Source organism: Lepidochelys kempii, chromosome 1, assembly GCF_965140285.1.
Source record: "Lepidochelys kempii isolate rLepKem1 chromosome 1, rLepKem1.hap1, whole genome shotgun sequence".
Taxonomy (NCBI): domain Eukaryota; kingdom Metazoa; phylum Chordata; order Testudines; family Cheloniidae; genus Lepidochelys; species Lepidochelys kempii.
Genome location: NC_136380.1, coordinates 323,085,799 through 323,111,779, shown reverse-complemented (window position 1 = coordinate 323,111,779; position 25,981 = coordinate 323,085,799). Strand labels below are relative to the sequence as shown.

At 40.6% G+C, this 25,981-nt stretch overlaps 2 protein-coding genes across 9 annotated transcripts in view; one reads left to right on the top strand and one right to left on the bottom strand.

Annotated features, from left to right (window-relative positions):
• The window catches only part of LOC140905309 (dol-P-Glc:Glc(2)Man(9)GlcNAc(2)-PP-Dol alpha-1,2-glucosyltransferase), an 82,762-nt gene extending 70,974 nt beyond the window's left edge, over positions 1-11,788 (bottom strand). The window contains exons 1-3 of one of the 4 annotated variants that reach the window (XR_012156816.2): positions 11,300-11,787; positions 8,267-8,464; positions 4,999-6,536 (exon numbers count right to left, since the gene is read on the bottom strand). Coding sequence is in view for 2 of the 4 variants with exons in the window: in XM_073328386.2 (XP_073184487.1) it covers positions 8,267-8,464; positions 11,300-11,464 (363 nt within the window). In the remaining 2 variants the exon portion in view is untranslated. Of the gene's footprint in view, positions 1-4,998; positions 6,537-8,266; positions 8,465-10,032; positions 10,297-11,299 lie in introns of those variants that run through there. The other 3 variants (XR_012156817.2, XM_073328386.2, XM_073328387.2) reach the window with 3 other exon arrangements.
• Positions 10,892-18,833, top strand: TPRKB (TP53RK binding protein). Of its 5 annotated transcripts, none has more exons than XM_073328389.1 (5): positions 10,892-11,005; positions 13,170-13,313; positions 14,107-14,229; positions 15,914-16,090; positions 17,419-18,833. In XM_073328389.1, exons 1-5 carry the CDS (start codon positions 10,976-10,978, stop codon positions 17,503-17,505), a joined length of 561 nt encoding a protein of 186 aa, XP_073184490.1. In that variant the 5' UTR covers positions 10,892-10,975; the 3' UTR covers positions 17,506-18,833. The 5 variants fall into 5 exon arrangements, with proteins under 5 accessions (XP_073184490.1, XP_073184492.1, XP_073184489.1 ...); XM_073328391.2 differs by having other exon boundaries at positions 10,920-11,005; positions 13,120-13,313; XM_073328388.2 differs by lacking the exon at positions 10,892-11,005 and adding an exon at positions 11,051-11,547 and having other exon boundaries at positions 13,120-13,313.
• The last annotated feature ends 7,148 nt before the right edge of the window (positions 18,834-25,981 follow it).

Here is a 25,981-nt window from a genome sequence, read left to right as displayed (position 1 = left end):
AGGATGTGGAAAAAGCTAATGTACTCAATGCTTTTTTTTGCCTCTGTTTTCACAAACAAGATCAGCTCCCAGACTGCTGCACTGGGCAGCACAGCATGGGCAGGAGGTGACCAGCCCTCTGTGAAGAAAGAAGTGGTTCGGGACTATTTAGAAAAGCTGGACGAGCACAAGTCCATGGGTCCGGATGCGCTGCATCCAAGAGTGCTAAAGGAGTTGGCAGATGTGATTGCAGAGCCATTGGCCATTATCTTTGAAAACTCATGGCAATCGGGGGAGGTCCCAGACGACTGGAAAAAGGCTAATGTAGTACCCATCTTTAAAAAAGGGAAGAAGAAGGATCCTGGGAACTACAGGCCAGTCAGCCTCACCTCAGTTCCTGGAAAAATCATGGAGCAGCTCCTCAAGGAATCAATTCTGAAGCACTTGGAGGAGAGGAAAGTGATCAGGAAGAGTCAGCATGGATTCACCAAGGGCAAGTCATGCCTGACTAATCTAATTGCCTTCTATGATGAGATAACTGGCTCTGTGGATGAGGGGAAAGCGGTGGACGTGTTGTTCCTTGACTTTAGCAAAGCTTTTGACACCATCTCCCACAGTATTCTTGCCAGCAAGTTAAAGTAGTATGGGCTGGCTGAATGGACTATAAGGTGGATAGAAAGTTGGCTAGATTGTCGGGCTCAATGGGTAGTGATCAATGGCTCCATGTCTAGTTGGCAGCTGGTACCAAGTGGAGTGCCCCAAGGGTTGGTCCTCGGGCCAGTTTTGTTCAATATCTCCATAAATGATCCGGAGGATGGTGTGGATTGCACCCTCAGCAAGTTTGCAGATGACACTAAACTGGGAGGAGAGGTAGATACGCTGGAGGGTAGGGATAGGATACAGAGGGCCCTAGACAAATTAGAGGATTAGGCCAAAAGAAATCTGATGAGGTTCAACAAGGACAAGTGCAGAGTCCTGCACTTAGGACGGAAGAATCCCATGCACCGCTACAGACTAGGGACCGAATGGCTAGGCAGCAGTTCTGCAGAAAAGGACCTAGGGGTTACAGTGGACGAGAAGCTGGATATGAGTCAACAGTGTGCCCTTGTTGCCAAGAAAGCTAATGGCATTTTGGGATGTATAAGTAGGGGAATTGCCAGCAGATTGAGGGATGTGATCATTCCCCTCTATTCGACATTGGTGAGGCCTCATCTGGAGTACTGTGTCCAGTTTTGGGCCCCACACTTCAAGAAGGATGTGGAAAAATTGGAAAGAGTCCAGCGGAGGGCAACAAAAATGATTAGGGGACTGGAACACATGACTTATGAGGAGAGGCTGAGGGAACTGGGATTGTTTAGTCTGCAGAAGAGAAGAATGAGGGGGGATTTGATAGCTGCTTTCAACTACCTGAAAGGGGGTTCCAAAGAGGATGTATCTAGACTGTTCTCAGTGGTGGCAGATGACAGAATGAGGAGTAATGGTCTCAAGTTGCAGTGGATATTAGGAAAAACTTTTTCACCAGGAGGGTGGTGAAGCACTGGAATGCGTTACCTAGGGAGATGGTGGAATCTCCTTCCTTAGAAGTTTTTAAGGTCAGACTTGACAAAGCCCTGGCTGGGATGATTTAGTTGGGGATTGGTCCTGCTTTGAGCAGGGGGTTGGACTAGATGACCTGCTAAGGTCCCTTCCAACCCTAATATTCTATGATTCTATGGTTTTTCCCTCATATATAATTCAGCAGAAGTAACCTCAAAAGTTCAAAACTCAGTCTTTTCTCTATATATTTCTCTGTTGTCTGAGGTGCAAGTTTTTTTGATTTTCCCAATACTGACTGTGGAAGATCACCCTTCACTTTCCTAGTTTAATAAAAAAAAAAAAATCAATCTAGAGTTACCACTTTTGGATGCTGTTAAAACACGACGTTAGCTGCCACCCAGGACAAAACCATCTGCTTCAACAAATTAGCATGATGAAATTATTTTTTAAATGGATGCCTCATTAGAAACATTTACATTAATTCATTTTTATAATGCTTCAGTAAATCATTTCACCTACAAGACATTTTGGGGCTGAGGATGTGCCCCTCTGTTTTTAAAATTGCAGGCTGGCATTATCTCCCACAATAAATTTAAAAAATTGAAATATTTTAGGGGCAAAAGACAAAGATTAGAATTTTTCAAAACAGAAACTATTCTCTTCCAGGATTATTAAAATCACAGAACCTTGGTCCACTAAAAATAGATTAAAACAATGCCATTATTAATGGTAGTTGCAGAATTTCAAATGTGATTTCAGTAAATCTTGAAACCTTTCCTATGACTGATAGCATTGTGACTACGACCATATCTATTTCTGAAAAATACAGTATTGCTAAAATAATATTGCATTTGTTTTCTAAATTCACTGTTCAGGAATAAATTGAATTAAATCCAATAAAGAGCCTCTAGCTCATCAGCAAAAGTGATGTATATGTATACGTATTTATACAAAGTGAATGTATATTTGAAAGCCTTAACATCTTTCTCTCTCTCATATTCTGTGTTTTAGTAACTTACTAATGCATGAATACCAGAACTCCCTTGGTTGGGAACATTATTTGAAAGAACAGTGAGCTGTTAAGAATGCCAAATGCCTTTTTTTAAAAATGAAAAAGTAAGTATTTCAATTCCATCCTGCTTTTAAATTAGTAAGATACATAAGTACGGCCATTCTGGGTCAGACCATCTAGCCCAGTATCCTGTCTTCCGACAGTGGCCAATGCCAGATGGTTCAGAGGGGTGAATAGAACAGGCAATCATCAAGTGATCCATCCTGTTGCCCATTCCCAGCATCTGGCAAACAGAGGCTAGGGAGACTTCAGAGCATCAAGAACAGGAAGTAGCACCCTAAAGTATTCATTCAAAATGCAATTAACACATTTCACTGGGGAAGAAAATTCATGGTGTTAAAATGTTCAGGTGTTTCAGTTTGTAAACGTCACCCTTTTTATTTTAAATAGTTCCTAAGACCTATGTATAAGTCATTCATGAACTGCTTGATTACTAGTATCCTGTACTAAAAAGCCCATCAGAAAATTCATGGTGCTCTGAGTTCAGGGGGCTTCTACAATGGGTTCCCTTCTCTTTACAGGACCAGAAGAATATGACTGCATCACAATTTTTCTATGTTTAAATTCACTCTTTTCAACTGAAACACAACTGAGCTCTCTCAATTAAGGATAAGGAGAAAGAGAGCACAAAAGCTATCCATCCTTATGTTTATCTGAAAGACATTCAGATACCACAATATCAAGAGAGATCTACACAGAAAATATGTGTACATGGACTATATAAATTCAGACCCACTCTCCTTCATCTAATCAAGGAAAAGCCAGCTCTCCCATAACCCAAACATTCACAAAAGCTCGATCATGAAGAGGTCAGAATTCTAGACAAAAAACTACTTGAACCCCCTTGGTTAGCCCTTCCATTCTCCCCCACAACAAAATTAAGGAGTGTGTGTTTAAAGTTGTATTTAAAGCTTACGCACACACCTTTTACATAACAACATTAATTACTGTTTTAATTAAACAAGCATAATGATGGGAGCCATGAAGAATTCTCTCCCATAAACTGTCACATTGAAATCGTAAATTAAGACAGTGGTACAGACTGGGCTTGGAAGCAATGATGTGTGGAGTGCTAGAAATGCAACCCAGCTCATGCTTCTGCTATCTCTTTCCCAGTTGGTTCTGTTATGTGGAATTATCTGAGTGGGCTTCCCTATTCAAATGCTACATACAGATTAACAATAAATTACAGTTATTGGAAGCAGGGCAAGAAAGAACCCAGGAAGCAGGGGAGTGCTTTAAATACCAATACTCAAAAGAAATTACTCACTGAAGGGTGGCTCTAAGCCTTCCTCAAGAGAAGTGGTGTGCGAGTATGCTGTGAATGGATAGATGGGATTCCAAGCCAGAGTGCAACATTTTGCATGCTGCACAGCTGAGAAATGACAGCTGTGGGTCAGTAACTACACATCTCTGACCTTCTGAGAAACAATTCCATTTCAGAATAATTGGAATGGTAGTCGTATAGGTTTTACAGGCTGAATTTGCTGTGAATACACAGACCTGACTGCAATATTTCAGTCCCAGAACAAGGAGTAGCTTGGAGACACTTCATTCTAGGGCATTCTATTTATAAAGCTGCTTTATAAGCTATTAGAAATGTCCAAAGAATGCTTGCAAGTCTAATTAAAGTAATTTACTGAGGGGAAAAGACACACCATTCTTTGATTCTGAAAATACACAAAGGTGCTTTTTTAAAAACAAAAATTTCCATATACAGTACACCTTTGTATGAAAAAAGTACTAGTTCTATATATATGGAAAACATGTAAAAGTACAATTAAATAATGCCATTGGTACTTTTTTAAGATTATATGTCAGATCTTAGAAACAATCAATTCTACTTGGGAGAACACTTACATCCCACTTAAGTGCAAACTTGTTAAGCACATAACCTCAGGACAGAGAAAGCCTATTATTTTAAAGAGTGTTCATTATACTAAGCTCCACAGTGTAATGATGTGTTTTAGAAACTGCTCCCTTTTTAACACGTCATGTTATCAAATGCAATCTTTTGTTGTACAATTACATGTATTTATGAAAAAGAAGGTTCATGAATAAGGTCTGCATTATGAGTTTATAAATACTGATCTAGGGTAAAATGTTCAAAACACCTAAGTGACTTAGAAGCCTAGGTCACATTTTCAAGAGTAACTTAGGCACTTAGCAGCCTAAATCTCACTGAAAGTCATTGGAAAGTAGGAACTTTTGAAAATTTTACCCCTGAAGAATCTGGGGTGAAATCCTGGCTCCACTGGATTTAACCCCTGATCTCTAACAGGTATGGATGGAAATGACCTATGCTGCAGATTTTTACTGTTTATGAAACCCGGTCATTACTGTTAGACAAATATTTAACTGCTGAAATACTTTGGAAACAAAACCCTACAATCTGAAATCAGAATGCTTACCAATTAATTTGCAATTTTTTTGGAAGTTTTATTTGTGCTGGTCTCTGGCCAAGAATTTAACTTTTACTCCAACATTTCCAAGTATCACTGTTACGTCTTTCTTCAGAGCCCCCACTAGAGGAAAAAGTTTTAAATATTTACCATAGAACAACAGTATTATTATGAAATATGACCGTAAACATCTCCCTCATTTCATATTAATTGCAGAATGTTTGGAAACACTTCTGTATTTTCCCTGATGCCATATTTATTAAATCCAGGACTCTAAAGCCTTATAAATTTGGTGTAATACCCTATCATGCAGAAACAGTAAATCAAATCTCACATTCATTTCCAAGAATATAAATATCCAACTCACTTCAGTCCCTACACCGTCCACAGAAAAGTTACATATAGCAATACACTCTACTTAATTTTAGGGCTCGTAGTCACTTATTCATTGCAGAAAAGGCACAGAATTGAGTCTTCTTAAGAGTACAAAATCACCACATGAACCTCTGGATTTCTTCACTATTTGGCCACTGAAATGTTTTGTTCAGAAATAAATGAAAGCTTACTGCATTCACAACAACATATAAAGTCAGCTCAAGGAGAAGCCTGGAAAGAGGTGGAACTGGAATATTGAGCCTATATATTAAAAATGGCAAAATGAAGTAACGAAATTCCAGTAGCTTTTGAGGAACTGTGACAGCAAACACACATACAAAATATATTAAGTTCCAGAAAATAGATTTTGATTTCAGTGAGTCAGCCAAACTCCAGCCAGCAAATATATAGGCTGGAACAAATATGTATTTCACAAGGTCATGTCTTTGGAAGACTTTTCTCCATACATAAAATGTGTAATGTCTGTTATCTCCAATCAAGTATTTATGAACATATGTAAATTTCCAGACCAGGAATAAAGAGATGGCAATGAGTATGCTATATTGAATCAAGTGCTTCCGTACTGATCGAAGGAAATTTCCAATTTTATTAGGTGTCATTAGATGAGGAAAGGAAAAAAAGAGAGTAAAGGAAAAAAAGTAGAACAGTTGAGGGATGTGGAAACAGGCTTCATGGCTACTCCTGTCACCAACAACTATTCCACCATTGATTACCACAAAAGCAAAGAACACAATTACTAAGAGGATGTACGGCCAGGTCAAAACAATAAGAGTTACTAGGTTTTTAAATGACATGATGTACTCAGTAAGAAATTGTACTACTTTGATTAATTCTGAAAATGATCCCTTCGTTGCTGAAATCCTTTCTTCTTTTTTCTTCTGTAATTCTGTCTTCCAAGCTTCACTTAGCTTTTGTGCAACAACACTTCCCCCACAGAAAATAGTCCATATAATATTTGTTTGACGAAACATAAAGCCACAAAACCCGAGTAGGGCTGAAGTTTTATGGTTACCATAAAGGCACATTAAATATGCAAACAGAGTAAAAAACACTGATCCTGTGTCTGTATAATAAAGGAATGTAAAAAAATAGAGAGTAGGAAACATTGCAAGGGTTAACGTAGATAAGATTCTCTGGAAACCAGACACAGTCTAGAGAAAGAGGGAGAAAAAAAACTATCAGTAGTATTACTTCCATCAAGGAACAAAAATCACAATTATTTAAAGGGTACCATTCTTTAGAATCCTCAGTACCATAAAACAGCATCTCTTCTGAGCTGAATCAGTTTTTATTACACCAGTATGCACACTGCACTCAATTTATTGTCAACCTTCTGCTACACTAATATGGAACATAAGACAATAAAACATAAGAGAAATATGAGTATGTAGAATATTAGAGCACTGCTGGTGATTTAAAAGTAAACTGTGAAGACAATAGGAAAATTACATTCATTTCAATTCTATTTTAGGTGTTTATATAGTGTCTGTCATGGTATATCTAAGGCCCCATCCTGCAACTATCTTACTGCAGTTCCCTATGACATCCAGAATGCACCATTCTCTGACAGCATAGTTACCATAACTTCTGCTGAAACTGGCCATAGAGCATCATTTAAACCTATTTAATCTGTGCTGCAGTTTCTACAGTTCCTTTTCATTATTATTTTATAAAGTAATAAAGAAACTTTGGGGAAAAAAAAGTCTTATAGTTGAAAATACTAAAGCCAACACTTTCACTTATATACCGGGTACTTTACATTTATATTTGCATCTACAAATATAAAATAAAAGCTATTCCAAAAGAATGAATTCTTTATTAAATTAGACCCTGACACATGCAAAGATTTATGCATGTGTTTTTTAAGAGATGACTTTATCCTGGATTGAGAATATCTATATGGAGAGATGATTTCTGATGATAAAGGGATCCTTAATCTAGCCGACAAAGGCATAAACTGATCTCAAGGTTGGAAGCTGAAGCTAGGCAAATTCAGACTAGAACTAAGGTGCAAATTTTTAATTAGGGTAATTAACCACTGGAACAATTTACCTAGGGATGTTACTTGAAATCTTTATATCAAAATTAAATATTTTTCTAGACAATAAGTTTTAGCTCTGTAATGCTCAGACCTCAGTGGTTCAGGAGCCAAATTAGTGATTAACATTTCCCAAAAGAGCCACAGTTGTGTGAATTCATTGTTTCATTTGCTACAGTACTATATATTCATATTTAAACAGCATGACCGGGGAAATATTTTGTATGTATGTATATATAAAATTATTCTAGCAGCAAAATGACTGACCAAGTATTATTATTTTATCAACTACAATTGGTTAATAACATAGTAAAAACATCCTGATTGGTTAATAATTAAATCACACAGTGTTTTAATATTATGTGCTGCAAAGAGTCACAGAAGACACATTAAAAAGACGCCTGTGGCTCACAAGCCTCAATCTGAGTATCACTGTTCTAGCTCAACCCCAAGTTATGGGCTTGATGAAGGAATTACTCGGTGAAGTTCTAATGCCTGTGTAGTGCAGGTCAGACTAGATTGCCATAAGGGTCACTTTCAAGCTATACAAATCTATTAATATTAACTTTATAAATACAGTAGTCCCATCAACTTGAACAGGACTGTTCAAATGTGTAAAGTTGAACACAAATGTAAGTCTTTACAGCATCAAGTCCTAAGGGAAGGGAAAAAACCTGGTTTTAGAGAAGAAGGAAGGAGCCAATAAAATAATCTAAATGATATAAATATTTGTTGCATAAAACTGAGGAGATCTGAAACTCCTCATATAGTAAGGGATAGCTTAGAGTTTCATCAAAATTTGTATTTATTACTGTATGTAATTCTAATGGATTCAGAGTGTACCTTGTTTTTATGATGTATCTTGCACAAAAGCAAATACAGTAAGTAGAAGTTCCCAACACTGAAAAGGAGATTAATAAATCGGAGCATTCCTGTAGAGCACACTACACTTCCAGACCATCCAAAGAGCCAAACTGCAGGTTTCACTATTCCAACCGACATCAAGTATAAGCCAGGCAATGTAGTGATCATGGGGTCCCACTTAAAAATAAAAAAAAAACCAGGGGATTAAAGGATTGGGAAAACCCAAAGATGCATCACAGAAACAATTAAAAACAATAATAGGTTTATAAGTAGTTCTATCTTACATTCCAACTCATTAATTTTCCATTTAGATATGTTATATTGTAAAGGTGAGTATAAATTCTGAAAACACTTTTGCACACAACTAACGTGTTTCATGCAAGTAGTTCCATTAAGTTATCGGTCATCTTTATATTCAGTATTAGTCAGATCAGTAAACAAAAACAGTCTCATCCTACTTTCAATCACAAAAAAAAAAGTTTTAGTTTTTTTTTTTTAGTATTCTACGGATTTTGGTTTTGGAAAAAACAATCAATCATTTTTATCTGGAAGAGCTAAAGACAACATGAAAAGGAAAAGAAATTGCACCTATGCCCTTTTTTTGCTTCTTTATGATGTATACAAATGTTTCCTCTCCACTAACCCAGCCATAAAAATGTGTATTTTTCTGCTTGGTTTTTGTTTTGTTTTTACATGACTAGACATTTAGGTTTCTCTACCCTATTATTTTTCTTTAAAACTTTATGGACAACCAACTGACAAACCAAAGGACTATGTCACTAAGTGCACCAAGCAAGTGAAACTTGACTGCAAGTAGAAACCAGACATCTATTAAAATCTCAGTTTTTGTTAATACCTAACAGACAACTGTTAGAAGAAAAGAGGTAGATAAGTGGTAGATGCCTAGTTGCTTCGGAGATTGACTGGATAGATTTTCTAAATGGAATAACCCTGCAATCCTGGCAGAAGGTGGACTAAATGGTTTTGATTTTGTTTTCTTTTTTCCCATTCCCTCCACCTTTGTCCTTTATTCCTCTTTGTCAATGATGTCTAGGGTAGATTTATTCTCTTTAGTTTTTACTTTTTCTTTTATTTTTTCCTCCATTTTTTTTCTACCCCTCTGTAACCTCTGAGAACAATTCCCATCTACTTCCCCATCTTAGCCAAACTCAGGGCAGACCATTCTTGGCATTACTGATATATCGTAAGTAAAAATAACAAGCAAGCAAAAATCCTTAATTTTAAAAAAAATGCCAAGCCTTCTTTATATATCATAAACAAAAAAGGGCCCAAGCAATATTTTCCTTCCTTGTGGTCACCCTTAAGTGAAACATAAGTACTGTACATGCATTCCTCAAACTATTGTTATTAACAAGCACTTATTAGCTGAGAAATTATGACTATAATTATACCATCACATTTTTCTGTTGCTAGCTAAGGCCTGACAATTGCTCCCCCTCAGAAATAACTTGTGCGGTCCACCAACCAGTAAGAATTGTTAAAAGCTCATCTCCACTTCTCACATAATTTGAGTGCCAAAGCAGTTTAATCTGCTCCAGCAAATAGGAGGCATATATTCTAGAAAAAAGGTTATGTCTACACTGCACATTTCTTTCTGTGGCATGAGGAATACATACACAGGTAGTCCCCCTAGAATGCATATCTATAGCAGCACAGACATTAGGACATGACTTAAGCAAGTAAAGACACACCTGAACGGTGTTAGTATATACCCGAGTACATACCCTGTACTCTCTACCTCCCAAGCCATACATCACTGCTGCTGGAGCCTCTCCTAGCCACAGGAAAAGACTCCCACAGCAGGGAAAGATTCTGGCAGGGGGGAGGCAGACAGGAAAGAACCCAGTAGCTCCATGCTGTTGGAGTCTTTCCCTGCCACAAGGAAAGACTTCTCCAGCTCCCCACTGCTAGAGTCTTTCCCTGCTGCTAGGAAGGGCCCTGGCAGGGAGGAGGCAGCAGGGAAAACCTACTTTTCCTGTTGCATCCCCCCCCCGGCCGCCGCCGCCGCCGCCGCCGCCAGAGTCTTTCCTCACCACAGTGAACCGCTGCAGCAGTGGCAAGCTGCTGAAGCCTTTTCCTGCCAACGCCACCAGAGCCTTTTACTGATATGCATAGCTATATACACCATACTGCGGGTGAAGCCTGCTTTCCACTGTGGCCTGTAGCTGAATACACCCTACATGCCGCACCTGTGGTGCTCAGTGTGTAGACATAGGTAAAGACAGCTCCACCGCTCCCATCCAAACAGAACAATGATTGATACCAAAAAACAAAGAGGTATCCAAGGGTGCTGGAACAATTGGTATAGTGCTGGTGCTGAGAGCCCTTGCACCAAACTGTAAAATCCTGTATGTGCTGGAAACCACTTCAAGCCAGGGGATGCTGCAGCATCCCCAGCTCTCCTGGTTCCAGCAAATGTGGAGGTCCCATAACTGACTGTATTATGCCATGTCAGGATGGCGACAGAGAAAATACAGGAGGATCGTGCTCTGAGTAGTGTCATTCCCTCCACTGGAGTGTAACTGGAGTGGGGGAGGAGATAAGGAGCAGGACAGCTTGAGACCCTGCCTCGAGCTGGGGCGTCCAGAGCTTGGGGCTGTCACGACGGCCAGGCTCCGGCTCCCAGGCCAGTCTGAGCGCTAGGCTCCCAGCCACGCAGCAGGCACCATGGCGGGGCGGGGCTGCGTTTCCACAGAGGTTCGTGGAAATGGAAACATTCCGGTTTGGGCAGCATTTGCCCGCAGACAACCCGATCGGACCAGCCGGCTCTCCGCAGGCTCCTCGGGGAAGGCCCCGGGGGCGGGAGCTGGGGCCCGCTTAGCGGAGCAGGCGGCGCCCTGGGTAGGGGTGGCCCAAAGCCGGGGCTGGGCCGTGGCTCGGCAGCGCCCTGTCACAAGCGGCCCCGGCGGGGGCGGAGGTGGGGGCCCGTGCGGGCCGGGCCGGGCCGCGCCGCGGCCCCGGGGCGGGGCCGCCGGGGAGCCCCGTACGCACCTGCTGGAAGAGGCCCTCGCAGTAGGCCTGCGCCTGCGGGACGTGGAAGGCCTCGTCCATGTAGGGCGCGCGCTGCTGGCGGTTCAGGGCCGAGAAGAGCAGGCACGCGAGCAGGAAGGTGCCGCTGATGGCGGCGGAGAAGCCATAGGCCTCGGAGCGCTCCATGGCGCGGGCCGGCCGGAGCTCGGGGCGAGCCTGGGTTTCCGGGGAAGGAAGGGATTGCCCGCAGCACGCGGAGGAGGAAGCGGGTAGGTCGGGCGGACGGACAGACGGACGCGCGGGGAGGGAGCGGCTGAGCCGGACGCGGAGCGCTGCCCACGCCGGCTGGCAGCTGAAGCTCCCCCTGCTCTGAGCAGCCCCAGCGGGAGCGCTCCGGGGTGGGTGATGCCTCAGGCAGGTGCCTGCGGGAGAGGGCTGGGTACTGTGCAGGGCTGAATGCCCCTGCCCCGTGTCCCACGATGGGAGGCCAGAGCCCCTGGAAGTGGCACTGTGGCCGCCCCTCGTCTGGCGTCTCCGGTCAAGCAATGGACAGACAGGCAGGCAGAGCTCGGGAGCGATCGGGGTGAACTGTGACGGGAGCTGTAAGACCTAAAGCTTTTCTCTGTCCCTGCCAGAGCATTGCAGAGCCACCTCGGCCCACTGTTACACCACTTCAGAGGCGCCTTCCACCTCCGGCCGGCGGCCTGGAGCTGATGATAATTGGAGCTAATATTGCTTACGCTTTTTTTTCTGTTTTTTGACTAAGAAAAAATTCTTAGTAATGATATGATGATTTTTTGTCTTGGGCATATTCAGATTAATCACATACAATGGATTCAATTTCTAAAGTTAATTTTTAACTTTTTTTGTCCGAGTAAAAATAACAAATGGAATATTTTACAAATCTTTTTACAATGTATTAACTTTTACATAATGATCGTGTTTACTTATTTTATTAAAGAAGAGAGAAAAGGAGGAAAGAAAGCATATGTAAAACTGAATCAGACCATAGTCACCAAAGGCCTGTGCAGTAATTATGTTTATAAATACTCCAGTGTGCTTTCAACTCCCATTTAAGAGAAGGGCAGGTCAGTACCTTGTTAAGATCTTAGAGGACTGGGACCTTCCAGTGGACAGCTGACTGGTCACATACTGCTGCCTGGGCTTCCTTCTTGTTTCCATCTGCCAAACTTTCATCTGCCAGTACTTCCTTATTATTTTTTCCATATCAACTACTGAGATGTCATCTGATTGTGAATGGCTGGGGAAGTGATTTGCACAATCCTGAGTAGGAGAGGTGGTGGTCCATACTAAGAAAATATTTGCAAATTCCTGTCTTAACACATAGGAGTGGTTATTTTATGCAGTATTTTTGTAGCTGTGTCAGTCCCAGCATGATAGAGATGCCTGCTGGGTGAGGTAATATCTTTTATTGGTGAGCAAGACAAGCTTTCTACCTTACACAAAGTTCTTCTTCAGCTCTGGGAAACTTAATCAGAGTGTCTCAGCTAATAACAAGGTGGAACAGATTGTTTAGCACAGTGCTTTTCAATCTGTGCTCTGTGAACCCGTGCGGGTCTGCAGACTATGTCTAAGATTTCCAGAAGGGTCCACACTTCCATTCAAAATTTGTTAGGGGTTTGCAAATTTAAAAAAGGTTGAAAACCATTGGTGTAGCATAAGTAGTTAACACATATTTCAAGGAACCATTCAAGGTGAAGTGACCCATATTTTATAGTATTTGCCACTTAAGCTTCATTAAGAACTTTGTCTCTTTCAGAATAATGTTTATCTTAAGTATTATGAATCCTGTGCAGTAATTATGTTTATAAATACTCTAGGTTTGGCTGTTTTATACTGGTTCAAGGCAAACTCACTCTTTTGTTACAAGATGCAGCATTTCACACGTCAACTGGAACTGTTTCCTGACTGTAGTGTGACTCTTGTTTTGTTTAATGATGTCAAAAATGCTGTTGCTCTAAGAAAAAAAGCAATGGAAGGATCTATTGATGGAGCATTAATAAATCCTGCAATGGTAAGCAAATCACCAAATAATTACACATTGTAACTGTTTATATTGTATTACAGTTTTGTAAGCTATAATTCCTTCTCTGGATATGTTTGTATTCCTGCAAGCTTCTGCATATGGTTGGACTTCTGTGCCTATCCACAGCCCCATGGACTTCATGCAAGTGTAAGGGTCCACCCATGCAGATCTGATTGTAGGATTGGGCTTTAAGAGTTTACAGCCTTCTGTCTTTGATTCACTTCACCTCCTAGATGTAGCTATTTGAATGATTTACTTCCATCTGTCAAAGTAAATGCTAATCATTTAAAGATTTAGTTCCAGAAATACAGTAGTTTGAATAGTCTTCATGTCCTAATATCTAACATCTGGAGCCTTCATTCTTCTTTAACTCCATAACTATTTTCAGAACCTGCCATTACCTTTTGTTAGCAATAGCAAAGCAATGGTTGGAGGAGAGAAAAAGAACTTTATTAAATAATCCTGACACATTAGATTACTGGATTTTATTCCAATTCTTTGATTTGAGACGGTTTAATCTGTGGTGTTATTCATCCATCACTAAGGGACAGAGTCAGTCATCCTAACAGGATGAGTACTACCTGTCTCAGTGAGTAGTCCCATTGACTTCAATGGGAAGATCACAGAATAATCTTCTGCTCAATGTAAGGATGGCAGATTTTAGGGCAGTAAACCAGGAGTGATTGAGTGAGAAAGTTAACATTATTAAGATTATATGATTTGAATGGGGGAAAAAACCTAATTCTTTATAGTTTTAATCTATTCCTATTCTGTTCTGCAGATTGTTGATCCATTTCAGATACTTGTGGCAACAAACAAAGCAGTTCACCTACACAGGATTGGTAAAATGAAGACTAGAACTCTTAATGCAGAAATTATTTTCAACCTTTCCCCAAACAACAATGTAAGATTTACTTTGCTGAACAAATGTCTCTGTTGCCAGATGAACTTTCCAAAATCCACCCAGCCAAGCTGAAAATAAGCATTAACTGAATACTGTACTTGTCTCAAGGGCCCAATTCTGTGAGGTACTGAGCTCCTTTCTTAGATCGCGACAATGGTTAAACTTCCGTGGTCATATTTCAGTGCACACTTATCAGCTCTCAGTGTTATGACCTCTACTCTAGGTCATCCCTGAGAATCCAGGAATACTCCTGATTGGCCAATTTTCTTTTTTTTGTGGACTGCAGGTGGTAGCAGCCCTTAGTCTGACATAACAAATAAGTTCAGATTTTTAAAATTACCACAATACAAAGAACAGAAAATACAATTTTGGCTTTTCTCATTCAATTTACACTTTTAAAACACTGTGGAAAACAATATACGAGGATAAACTTGCATAAAATTAATGATCAATTGATCCATTTTGTCCATAGCAAAATTAATTTCATACAATCCTTTATTTTTGCCACCAACCAAGCAAATATGAGAACTGTCCAGATAACCAAACTATTATAATTGCATAACAAATATTCTAATTTTTGAGTCAATAAGACAAAGGACTTCTGAGCCAAAACTGGAAAAAACTTGTATTTCTCTGATGACAATAAGCGCTACAAAATAATAAGTAATGTGGCAAATCTTCAACATGGCTAGACCTACATGTGCATAAACAATTGTGCCTCCCAGTGCAAGCTCGCTTCCTTTTTAAGAAAGCCCCCTTTGTTTGAAAATTGTGTGTTTCTAATTAGCTTATTATTAAGATTTCCACATACTTCTCTATTATACCCTAAGTTCCAGAAAACCCCAGGAATGAAAAAACTAGTGGACTTGCAAAAGCAAGGGCAATTTTAAAGTTTTATACTTATTAAGGTGTTCCTCCAGAATGTAAATTCACATTCTGAATGCATAACCAGTCATTAATATAGAGGAATTGTGCTTTTGGTTGAGATAAAGCATTCACTCACCTCTGCCGTAAGTAAGAGTTGGGACAGAATTAGGAAGACCAAACATTTTCCTCAAAAATATATTTTTGCACTATCTCTAATGACCTAAGAACAATTTTCAAGTCCCAAATTTCTGTACCACTGAATATTTGAGCACAAACTTTGCCTTAAACGCTCTGAGCACTGAAGCAATTAAATTACCTCCATGTATATATGAGGAAAAATAAAGAACTGCTTGTATAGACTTTAAGGCATGCTCCTTAACCTTCTGTATATGCTTATCCTATTTATCACTGCATGTAAAAAAAAAAAATGCCCAGATAAGAAAAGGACTTGATTTGTTCAATACAGTGGTCATTGTCCATTTACGCAACTTTGGTCTGTGGCCAAAGGTAATTACTTCAGTTTTCTGATCATTTATGAATATACTCTCCTGTTGAGGAAAAAAAAAAAAAAAAATTCTCAACAAACACTTTAGACACAAAGGTATTTGGGACAACAAAATCATATGACTTACTAAAGTAAAAATTGGGTCTGTATTCTCTGCTGCTATAAACTGGCACTGCTCCACAGGTGTAGAACTATGCCAGTTTACACAATTAGAAAATTTAGCAAAATGATTGAAAAGATTATACCAGATGCTTGCTTCCATGTAATAAGAAAATGACCAATACAATTTCAATATTTCTCATTTTATCTTAGATTTCAGATGCATTGAAAAAGTTTGGTATTTCAGACAATGATTCTGCAGTGCTCATTGTTCTGATTGAAGATAAAGAAAAAACTTTAAATCTGGAAGGCATAATATCTCAAGTGGAAGGTCAGCAGGTTTCTTTAGCAGAACTCCACAAAATAACAGATATAGCCAAAGTTAAAAAGGTTTGTAAAGGCTTGTTTTAAGAATATATGAAATATGACTGGGGCTGGTATATTTTACTTAACTAGCTCATTAAATCCAAATTGGCTTCTAAAGATTCCCAAATCTGTAGTGTGAGTACTCATTACTTTTCTTTCACCTTGTGGGTTTTCGTGTATGTGATTGGAAACTTTTGTTTTAAGTGGAAATAGAGTATTTGTTTGCTGCTGCTTCTGTTCAGGGAATTTCATTTTTCAATCCAGCAGCATCCAAAACTGTCACTGGCTTCAATGAGAGTTTTGGATACACAAGGAATGCTAGGTTGAGTCCTTTTGAGGTTTCTCACAACAGCAGGCCCAAATACTGCAAAGATTTACCCAATTTCTTAACTTAAGGCATGTGAATAACCCAATTGGAGGGTCCTAAAATAATAATATTGAGTTGACAGGCTGCTGGCAGTTGCTTTAGAAATCAAAAGATTTTGCAATAATGTCATAGCCTTTATTTTAAGTCCTTGCTGCTTTTTTTGACGTGTGTTATAGACTTCTGGAAACCCAAACAGGAGTCTGGTTAACTGTGCTAGAAAATAAAACAGCTGTTCAGTGCCTGAAACTCTTCATCATATAATAGATCTATTTAAAGTAATGGATGCAAACCCATTTTCATATTTAAACATGATCAGCAAAGGACTTTTTAAAAGCTGTTTGTGCCCTTTTTTCTTTTCTATAATATGTAAAGAAGACTTGGGCTATTTAAAAAAAAAAAAACCTCCTTTTTTTTACCTTTAGAAATATCAAGAATGTCAAGTCTAGTATTCCTTGCTTTTGCTGGAGAAACTTTCATAAATCTTTGAGATGTGTGTTGGGAGCTCTCACACTTAAATGAGGGGCAAAGGTGTTAAATATGTAAGAGACAGATCCTGTGCGGAATCCTGGTCCCATTGAAGACAGTAGGAGTTTTGCTAGGGTGAAGATTTCAGTCCCAGTTTCCAAAATGCTCATTATGTTAAAAAAAGTTAATGAGATGCAAACCAAAAAAACATAAAGCTCTTAATTGCGGGCTAAAAGTCCCATTCCTGCCGTTTCTTCCTTTCACTCTCTTGCCTCCTGTGATGTAAAAATTTGTCTAGGTCCTCAGTCTCCATCAAGTCTAGCCTGAAAGACAAGATCTACATTTCTAATGTTTAAAAAAAAAAGGGGGGGGGAGAGAATCTTCAAAAATACTTAAATATCTCCTTTATAAAGAAATGTGTTTTGTTGTTTTGGGGGGGGGTTAAGAAAAGGGGTACATGCCCACCTTTTTTCTTTTCCGTGTAACCTTTACATGTTGGGGGTTTTTTTTGTTTCTACAGATATACAAACTTACTCCACAGGAAGAAAAAATTGGCACGTTACTTGATGGCATCATTTGCAGAATGTCAACAAAAGATATTTCATGAAAACATTCAAATAAAATCCATTTTAAAGCTACAGGAACAACTGTTGCAACCATTCTTATTAGTTTTGGACTCTGTCTCAATTCTAAAATACTTTGCACTCCTTTATTTTGCGTGGAAAAGTAAGAAGAGTCACTAAAACATTCTGTGAAAGAAACGGTCAGGACCTAAACCACTAAAGGAACACTGAAGCAATATTTTATCTTCAGCTTCATTCAACTTCAGAAATGTCAGTGCAGTACTGAGCAGAGTTTGAATTCTCACAACTTGTACAGATTCTACTCAGTGTTTTATTTAAAAATATTATTTAAAATTTTTCCCAATATCTTTTAACTGGTCATAAACATAAGGTTTCAAAATCTATTACTACTTACCTTTGTAGTAAAGTGCTTTAAGATCATCAGATATGCCACGAACAGTGCAAACTATTTTTATTTTCCCCAAGGGCTGCAATGACTTGGTTTGCATGGGCACGGAGAATAAAGGATGATATGGAGACATTTTTAGCTGCTAAGTGTTTATGTATATATCATACTTGTCTAACCATCATTCACTAGGAGAGCATATACAAACTGCTTCTTGTGATTTCCTAACACTCACAAGTGTCTGTCAAAAACACACAGAAAATGGGTCCCTGCCCCAAGGAACTTACAATCCAACTGAGAGATTTGACAAATGGGGATAACACATACACTATGGAAGGGGGAGAGGAGAGGAAGGAAGCAGCTCATAGAGCTGTGTTTACATTGCTATTCTGTATTAGTGATGCACATTTAGTAGGTTCATAAACTTTAGTGTAAATGCACTCATTTATTTGTAGATACTGCAGAAGTTAGTTTTTAGGAAGGATTTGAATGAGGTAATTGTGGAGGCTTGAACAAATTTTTGGAAGACATTCCAAGCATAAGAGCTAACAAGGAAGAAGCCACAGAAATGTTTGCAAGAGTAGATGTAAGGGGTATTGAGGCTGGTGTCAGTGAAAGGTCAGGAGCTGATACAACCTGTCCTATGGAAGGTTTTCTCAACAGTCTAGCTATACAGCTATTGTGGCTCATAATTTGAGAACCCAAAAGTAGTCAGGATAGACATGGGTAAAGATTTTTTTTTTCCATTCAGCTTGTGATGAAAGAAGCAGAAGAATGTAGAAGCATACAAAAAGAAAGTTGGAGGGTTCTTGCCTTCAAGATATCTCTAACAAAACTACAATAGCGTGTAGTAAGAAAGCCAGAGGATCTTCTACTAATCCATCTAAACTTCTACGGGTGCCTGTGGTTTCATCCATGACATTCTGCTTGCTATGCTTTTTTGAATAAATGGTTGTCTTCTTTCTATGCCTTTGCCATATCATTCTTCAACAATTTATTTCTCTAACACCACTCCCTTATGAATTGCTCACAGTCGCAACTTTGTTCCTCCCATATATCCCACTATTAATTTTTCTCCAAAGATGTCTTTGACTGAAATGAAGAGACACTGCTCGAGTCCCCCTCAGGTGCCTGTTTCATCAGCCTTTATTAACTCCTTTCTCTGCCTGTGTTTTGGTGCTTGGGTAAGAATTCTATATAGTTCTTAGACTGCAGTCATCACTGTAGTACCTGAGCACTCAGCAGTTGTGCATTAAGCAATGTGACTACACATTTGTCATGTGTTCTCTCATCCCCTCCTAAGGGGAGAAGCACGTCCTGTGGAATGTCTTATTTTGGTAGAGTTTTAGGTTTTTGTTTTGTTTTTAAATACCATAGGTTCCACATATTAGCAAGTCCTCGGTCTTCAGCAAAAAGTTGCTATTATCCAGCAGTTGCTAATAAGTGGAAGGCAGGTTTGCAAGACTACAGCCAGGGAAGGTAGCTCTCGGATGTGCTTTCCCTGGCTGCAAACCAGCTTAGGCAAAGCAGCAGTAGGAAGGAGGATTGCAGCCTGGATGCCAGGGTTCTCTATGGGGAGTGAAGGCGCTAGGGGTCCCATGGGACTATAAGTACCTCTCCTTTCCTCTATGTGTTGGGGCTCAGCATGTCCCATCGCTTGCTTCCGTGCATGCAGTCTCCTGGCAAGATACAATGAAGGCTACCATGCAGCTCAGCATCCAAGCTGCAGCCTCCTTTTCTGCTACTGCCTTGCCCACAGCCTCCCCTCCCTTACCTTACCTCCTCTGCATGGGCAAGTTTGCTGAGCTGCAGGCAATTGCCATGCTGTCCGGAGTGGTTCACAAGTGTGAGTGCCAACTTCAGGGCATGCTGTCAAGAAGCAGGGCAGACACCCCAAGTTGGTTGTATGTTTTATAATTAGATTTTACCAATCCAGTAATAAATGTTTACTCCTAAAGCACTATGACAGTTTTACTGTGGAGTCACAGACAGTCTCCTTGGGCATTCCAGTCTATCTTGCCTCCCAGGCAAGCTGGACTTCGTGATAATTGGTTCTATATACCAAAAATCACAAAAATTTCAAGTTGCTTTCAGTCCTAAGGGATCAGTCACTTACCCCAGGTAAGCCAATGTGTACCTTCAGTTTCTCACCAAAGACAACGCTTGTAGCCAATTCTGTAATAAACTAAAGATTTATTAACTAGGAAAAAGAAATTAGAGAGTTATTAAAAGGTTAAAGCAAGCAAACATATACCTAAATGAGTTACATTTTGTGGTTTTAAAAGGTGACAGCTATAGTAATGTTAGCTCTGAATCTCTTTTAGGGCTAACCCAGGCTGAATGCGGGGATCTTTGCTTCTCTTTCATAGCTCTGGCCTGGTGAGAGTCCAAACGGGAAAAAAAAAAAATCTTGTGAGCTGTTTTTATTTCCTTCTTCCAGAATTTAAACTGGTGGGAAAAGCCCTTTTTCACGTAGCTTCTTCATGGGTTTGAAAGGGCAGTTAACATAGCCTTTGTATGGCGATGTCCCACAGTGGCTCATTTAGTTTTGATAGGCCTCCTTGACAGAAGACAATTTCTCCTGACTCGGTTCACAGTTTGTGTCATAAATATAAAGGGAAGGGTAGCCACCTTTCTGTACACAGTGCTATAAAATCCCTCCTGGCCAGAGGCAAAATCCTTTCACCTGTAAAGGGTTAAGAAGCTAAGGTAACCTTGCTGGCACCTGACCCAAAATGACCAATGAGGGGACAAAATACTTTCAAATCTGGAGGGGGGGAAAAAGGTTTTTGTCTGTCTGTGTGATACCTTTGCTGGGAACAGATCAAGGATGCAAGCCCTTCAACTCCTGTAAAGTTAGTAAGTAATCTAGCTCGAAAATGCGTTAGGTTTTCTTTGTTTTGGCTTGTAAATTCGCTGTGCTGGAGGAAATGTGTATTCCTGTTTTTGTGGGAGTTTTGTATCTTAAGGTTTTGCCTAGAGGGATTCTCTGTGTTTTGAATCTGACTGCCTGAATGATTATCTTCCATTCTGATCTTACAGAGTTGTTCTCTTACCTTTTTTTTTTTTTTTTTTTTTTTTTTGTTCTTCTAATAAAGTTCTAATTTTTAAAAATCTGATTGGGTTTTTTGGGTCTTAAAAATCCAAGGGGTTTGTCTCATCTTTTTATTCTCAAGCCTCCCCAGGAAAGGGGGTGTAAGGACTTGGGGGAATATTTTGGGGAAATAGGAACTCCAAGTGGTCCTTCCCCTGTTCTTTGTCTAAAACACTTGGTGGTGGCAGCGTTTTACCTAATCCAAGGGCAAAGACTTTGTGCCTTGGGGAAGTTTTAACCTAAACTGGAAGAAATAAGCTTAGGGGGTCTTTCATGCGGGTCCCCATATCTGTACCCTAGAGTTCAGAGTGGGGAAGGAACCTTGACAGTTTCAGAGCAAACATTTTTTACAGTTATAAAGCAGGAACTTAAATATTACCTCCTAGCATGTGATAAAGAAATAATAAGTGAGAGTATTGCATGCAGCAATTTACAAGCATTTCATAAAGTCTAAAAACATTGTGACAAGTTCAATATCCATCTCAACCATACTAACACACAGGTGAAACAGACTAATTTCCAGAAATGAATTTGTCAGTGTGCAGCTGACACCTAAAGCCTTGGCAAGCACCGGCACCTAGTCTGCCAGCATCACACAGCCCCAGAAAGACGTGCTGGGACAGGCTGAGCACCGGCAGCGGGCAAGTTTGAAGGGCTGCAGCTTGGGGAGGCATGTCCTAGTGCTTCCTTCTCTGGCTGCAGCTTGCAAACCTGCCTGCAGTTGTGGCCTTTCTTCCCACAAAAAGATGGGTGGCAGGTATCATAGGCTCTGGGCGCTGTGCCTCCCCAAACAGCCTGGAATGGCCCCACCTACACTCCACCCCCAAGTCCCCTCCTGCAGTTCCCGGCACTCTGCTGGGACTGGGGCTGGCTGGCCTGCCGCAGGAACTCGTGGTGACTGGTGCTCGGACTGTGCGGCCCAGCGCACCAGGGCTGGGGATACTGCAGCTGTGCCAGCTGGCGCACTGGGGCTGAGGGCACTGCTGCCCACCACTCTGGGGCTGGCCACCCAGTGCACCTGGGCTGGGGGTGCTGCAGCTGTGCCGCCAGGCACTGGGCGGAGGGCTGTGGTGGGGGTGCTTTGGGCTCCTGGCGGTGGGCAAATGGGGAGAGGCAGACAAAGGGGTAGGGGTCAGGGGCTAGCCTCCCCCAACGGCCAGATCACCGGCTGCCCATGCCCAAAACATTCTTAATAAGCAGTATGCCATTGCCAGTATCGAAATCCTGTTTACACTGATGTTAATGGGAGGGGATTGGTTCCCAGAAGAATGTTGCCATCAACCAGAAAAATCTACTGTATATACATTTTGCTGTGTATTTGCATTTTAAAAAGGTGAAGTCAAAGTAATGCACCTGGAAGGTAGTGAGGTTTGTGATGGTTCTTTGTTTCTGGGGGAGTTCATTCCAGTCTTGGATCAGCTTCCAAGGAAGTTCTATTTCCTGCACAGATGAGCTTTATCCTTATAGTCGAGAATTCCATTGTGCCAGAGGAGCATAGTTGTTGAACACAGTCTTCATGCTGGAGCATTAGGCAGTCTTTTAGATATCCTAGGCCCAGGCCATGGAGCACCCTGAAGGTATTAAAGGACAGAGGCCTTTAATTTGATTCAAATTTCTATGGGAAGCCAGTTTAGGGAGTGGAGAATAAGTTGGACATGCTCACTGTCACCAGTGTTGCTCAGGAGGTGCACTGCAGCATTCTGTACGAGCTGGAGTTTCCGAAGTGCTGAAAGCTTCGTGTCCAGCTATAAGAAAAGGAGTACTTGTGGCACCTTAGAGACTAACCAATTTATTTGAGCATGAGCTTTCGTGAGCTACAGCTATGTTGCACTGCTGTCATCCAGCCAAGAAGTGACAAAGGCATGACTAACTGAGGCGAGAGCATCCTGTGTTGGGATGGAACAGTCTCCTAACTAGCTGGGGCATTAATCGTTGGTGCCATGTGAAATCAAGTATCAGTGGGAAGTGAAAAGTGCTCCTAAACTACAGCCTGAATTAACCTTATGAATTAACCTTTGTCTTATGAAAGGAGACTCAAGGAGCTTGGCTTGTTTAGCCTAACCAAAAGAAGGCTGAGGGGAGATATGATTGCTCTCTATAAATATATCAGAGGGATAAATACCGGAGAGGGAGAGGAATTATTTAAGCTCAGTACCGATGTGGGCACAAGAACAAATGGATATAAACTGGCCATCAGGAAGTTTAGACTTGAAATTAGACAAAGGTTTCTAACCCTCAGAGGAGTGAAGTTCTGGAATAGCCTTCCAAGGGAAGCAGTGGGGGCAAAAGACCTATCTGATTTCAAGATTAAACTCGATAAGTTTATGGAGGAGATGGTATGATGGGTTAACATGACTTTGGCAATTAACTGATCTTTAAATATTCATGGTAAATAGGCCCAATGGCCTGTGATGGGATGTTAGATGGGGTGGGATCTGAGTTACTACAGAGAATTCTTTCCTGGGTATCTGGCTGGTGAATCTTGCCCATATGCTCAGGGTTCAGCTGATCGCCATATTTGGGGTTCAGAAGGAATTTTCCTCTAGGGCAGATTGGCAGAGGCCCTGGGGGTTTTTTGCCTTCCTCTGTAGCATGGGGCTCGGGTCACTTGCTGGAGGATTCTCTGCACCTTGAAGTCTTTAAACGATGATTTGAGGACTTCAATAGCTCAGACACAGGTGAGAGGTTTATTGCAGGAGTGGGTGGGTGAGATTCTGTGGCCTGCGTTGTGCAGGAGGTTGGACTAGATGATCATGATGGTCCCTTCTGACCTTAATATCTATGCGTCTATGAATCATTTGTGGGTATGCACCTTCAACCAACGGAGGCTGCATTGTGGCTGCAAACTCTTTAAATGTTTTCCTCTGCCCACCAGCATCACTTCTGTCTGTAGATAACTTAAGGCCCTGATTCTTGGGTTTGTCCAAGCTACACTCTGCCCAGGACTTGCTTTGCATCACCTTGGCAACTCCCCGATTCTGGGGTGGGTAAGTGGTCATTTTAATAGCCACAAATATTCAGAGCACAGTGAGGCTCCAGCCACACCCTCTATGCCAGACTGTTGATAGAGTGGCTTACTTGCTCACCACCAAATGGTGATTTCTCCTATACTGTGGGAAATGCTGGGAGGTCAGTTAAACCAGGCTCCTTTCACTGTCAGAGCAGCACAAGGAAGGGCCATAGCAGATCTAAGAATTAGGCCTCAAATTTTAATTTATACAGTTAACAATGGGGGAAGTATGCACAAATCCAAACTGTTCAGCGTAGCATTCTGTAAAGCATCTCTGAAGTTGAAGAGCAAACCCTCAGCCTCACATGAACAATATCTGGGGAAGGAGGAAGGGGAGAGATTCCACCACGTTCTAGCTGATGGCTCTACAAATGCTTTTCACCCTAATTTTCAAAGACAAATGTTTTGATTATATAGTAAAATTCTTTTGAGTGTGGGTGCCCCTTTGGATAGCCCATCATCCCAATTAAACAGATTTCCCTATTGAGAGAAGATGCCTTTTTTAAAATCAGAAATGGTTCTCAAATTCCCTTACTTCATTCACAACAAACCTGATAGCTCTAAAGACTGAAAGGTCTCCCACTGACAAAAGGCTTAAAGTGTTTGTTCCCCAAAAGGAGATGAAATAAAATTGAAGGAAAGAAATCCACCGCCATAGAGTATTAGAAAAGTCTGATGATACCAACTTAAAGTGAGCTTATTTTAAATGATGCTTGGAAAGGGTCATTGAAGTAATTGTTTAATTGAACCTGTATTAGAAAGGGTCTTTAGAGGAAAGACCATGTGTTTTCAATAATCACCAGGTCCCTATGTCAATACCACCTACCATATGGAGGCATCCCTATTTAGGCAGCAGTTCTTACCATTGAGTATCATTAGGCTATGTATCTTTCCCTGGAAAAGGTCATGTATAGCACTGCACAACTGTCTGCATTTTTTTCCATTTTTTCCCCATTCTCTGAGGCACTCAGAAGTAGATACTGACAGGCTAACAGGAAGGTGCAGAAGAATAGGTCATGCCTCAACTTTTTGACTGCTAATGGTTGAAAAAGAGTGTGTGTGTTGAGGGAGAAGGAGGTAGGAATGCCGTGAAGCGTACTCTCACTTTTCTTTGTCCAGTCTGCTGCTGAAAGTAATGAACTGACGTCCTGATCTGGTTAAGGTGCATCTTCTATTCCTATATTTAATATGGAACTCTCTCCCTTCCAGATTTCTGACAACTGTCCTGTTTTTGTGATCTGATATCTGTTAGGGTTTTCTCCTCCTCTACCTTTTAAGTAAGCAGAACATAACGTCCTCCTTTTTGTTGAACTTGCCATTGATTTGATTTGCATCACATCTCTCAGGTGCATGAAAGACATGCCAATTTACAGAGCAAAATAAGTATCATGAAATTAGATGATTAACAAGTTTAAAACTCATTTCATACTACTTCCAAACTAAAGCCAAGATTTTCAAAAATAAGACCCTAATGTTAGGCTCCTAAAAAAGTGATTTTCTACTGCTAACATCGTTCCCATTCACTTCAGTAGAAAAAAATAAGCTCCTATTTTTGAAAATCTTGGTCTCAGGAAACAAACAGAAATGCAGAGGGCCCTGAGAAACAATATTTATAAATTAGGACCCATGTACAAAGATGACAACAAAGTTTTGGCAACAGAAAAGGTCCAAACAGAAAAGAACCAGACGTATTTTTGTGCTAAATACTATGTTTTGGAACATGCTGTCTTTTTTAAAAAGGGAGAAGTAAGACGGTATTGAAGATGGCGTAGGGAAGAGTTTGAAGCTTCTGAAATAAAACATTCACAAGAGCAGCCTGGGACTATTATCGTGGAAAATTAAAGACTTGTTTTCATTGTCTGACAAAGCAAATGGTACATGGAATATATCACCAGGCTTGTTGGCTGAAGTGCTGACGTTGTTTTTGGTAGTTTAAAATAACGGCAGACAGGTATGTTTAAATCACATCCTTTTTTGAACATGTGCAAAAAATCAGTCCAAGCCCGTTTA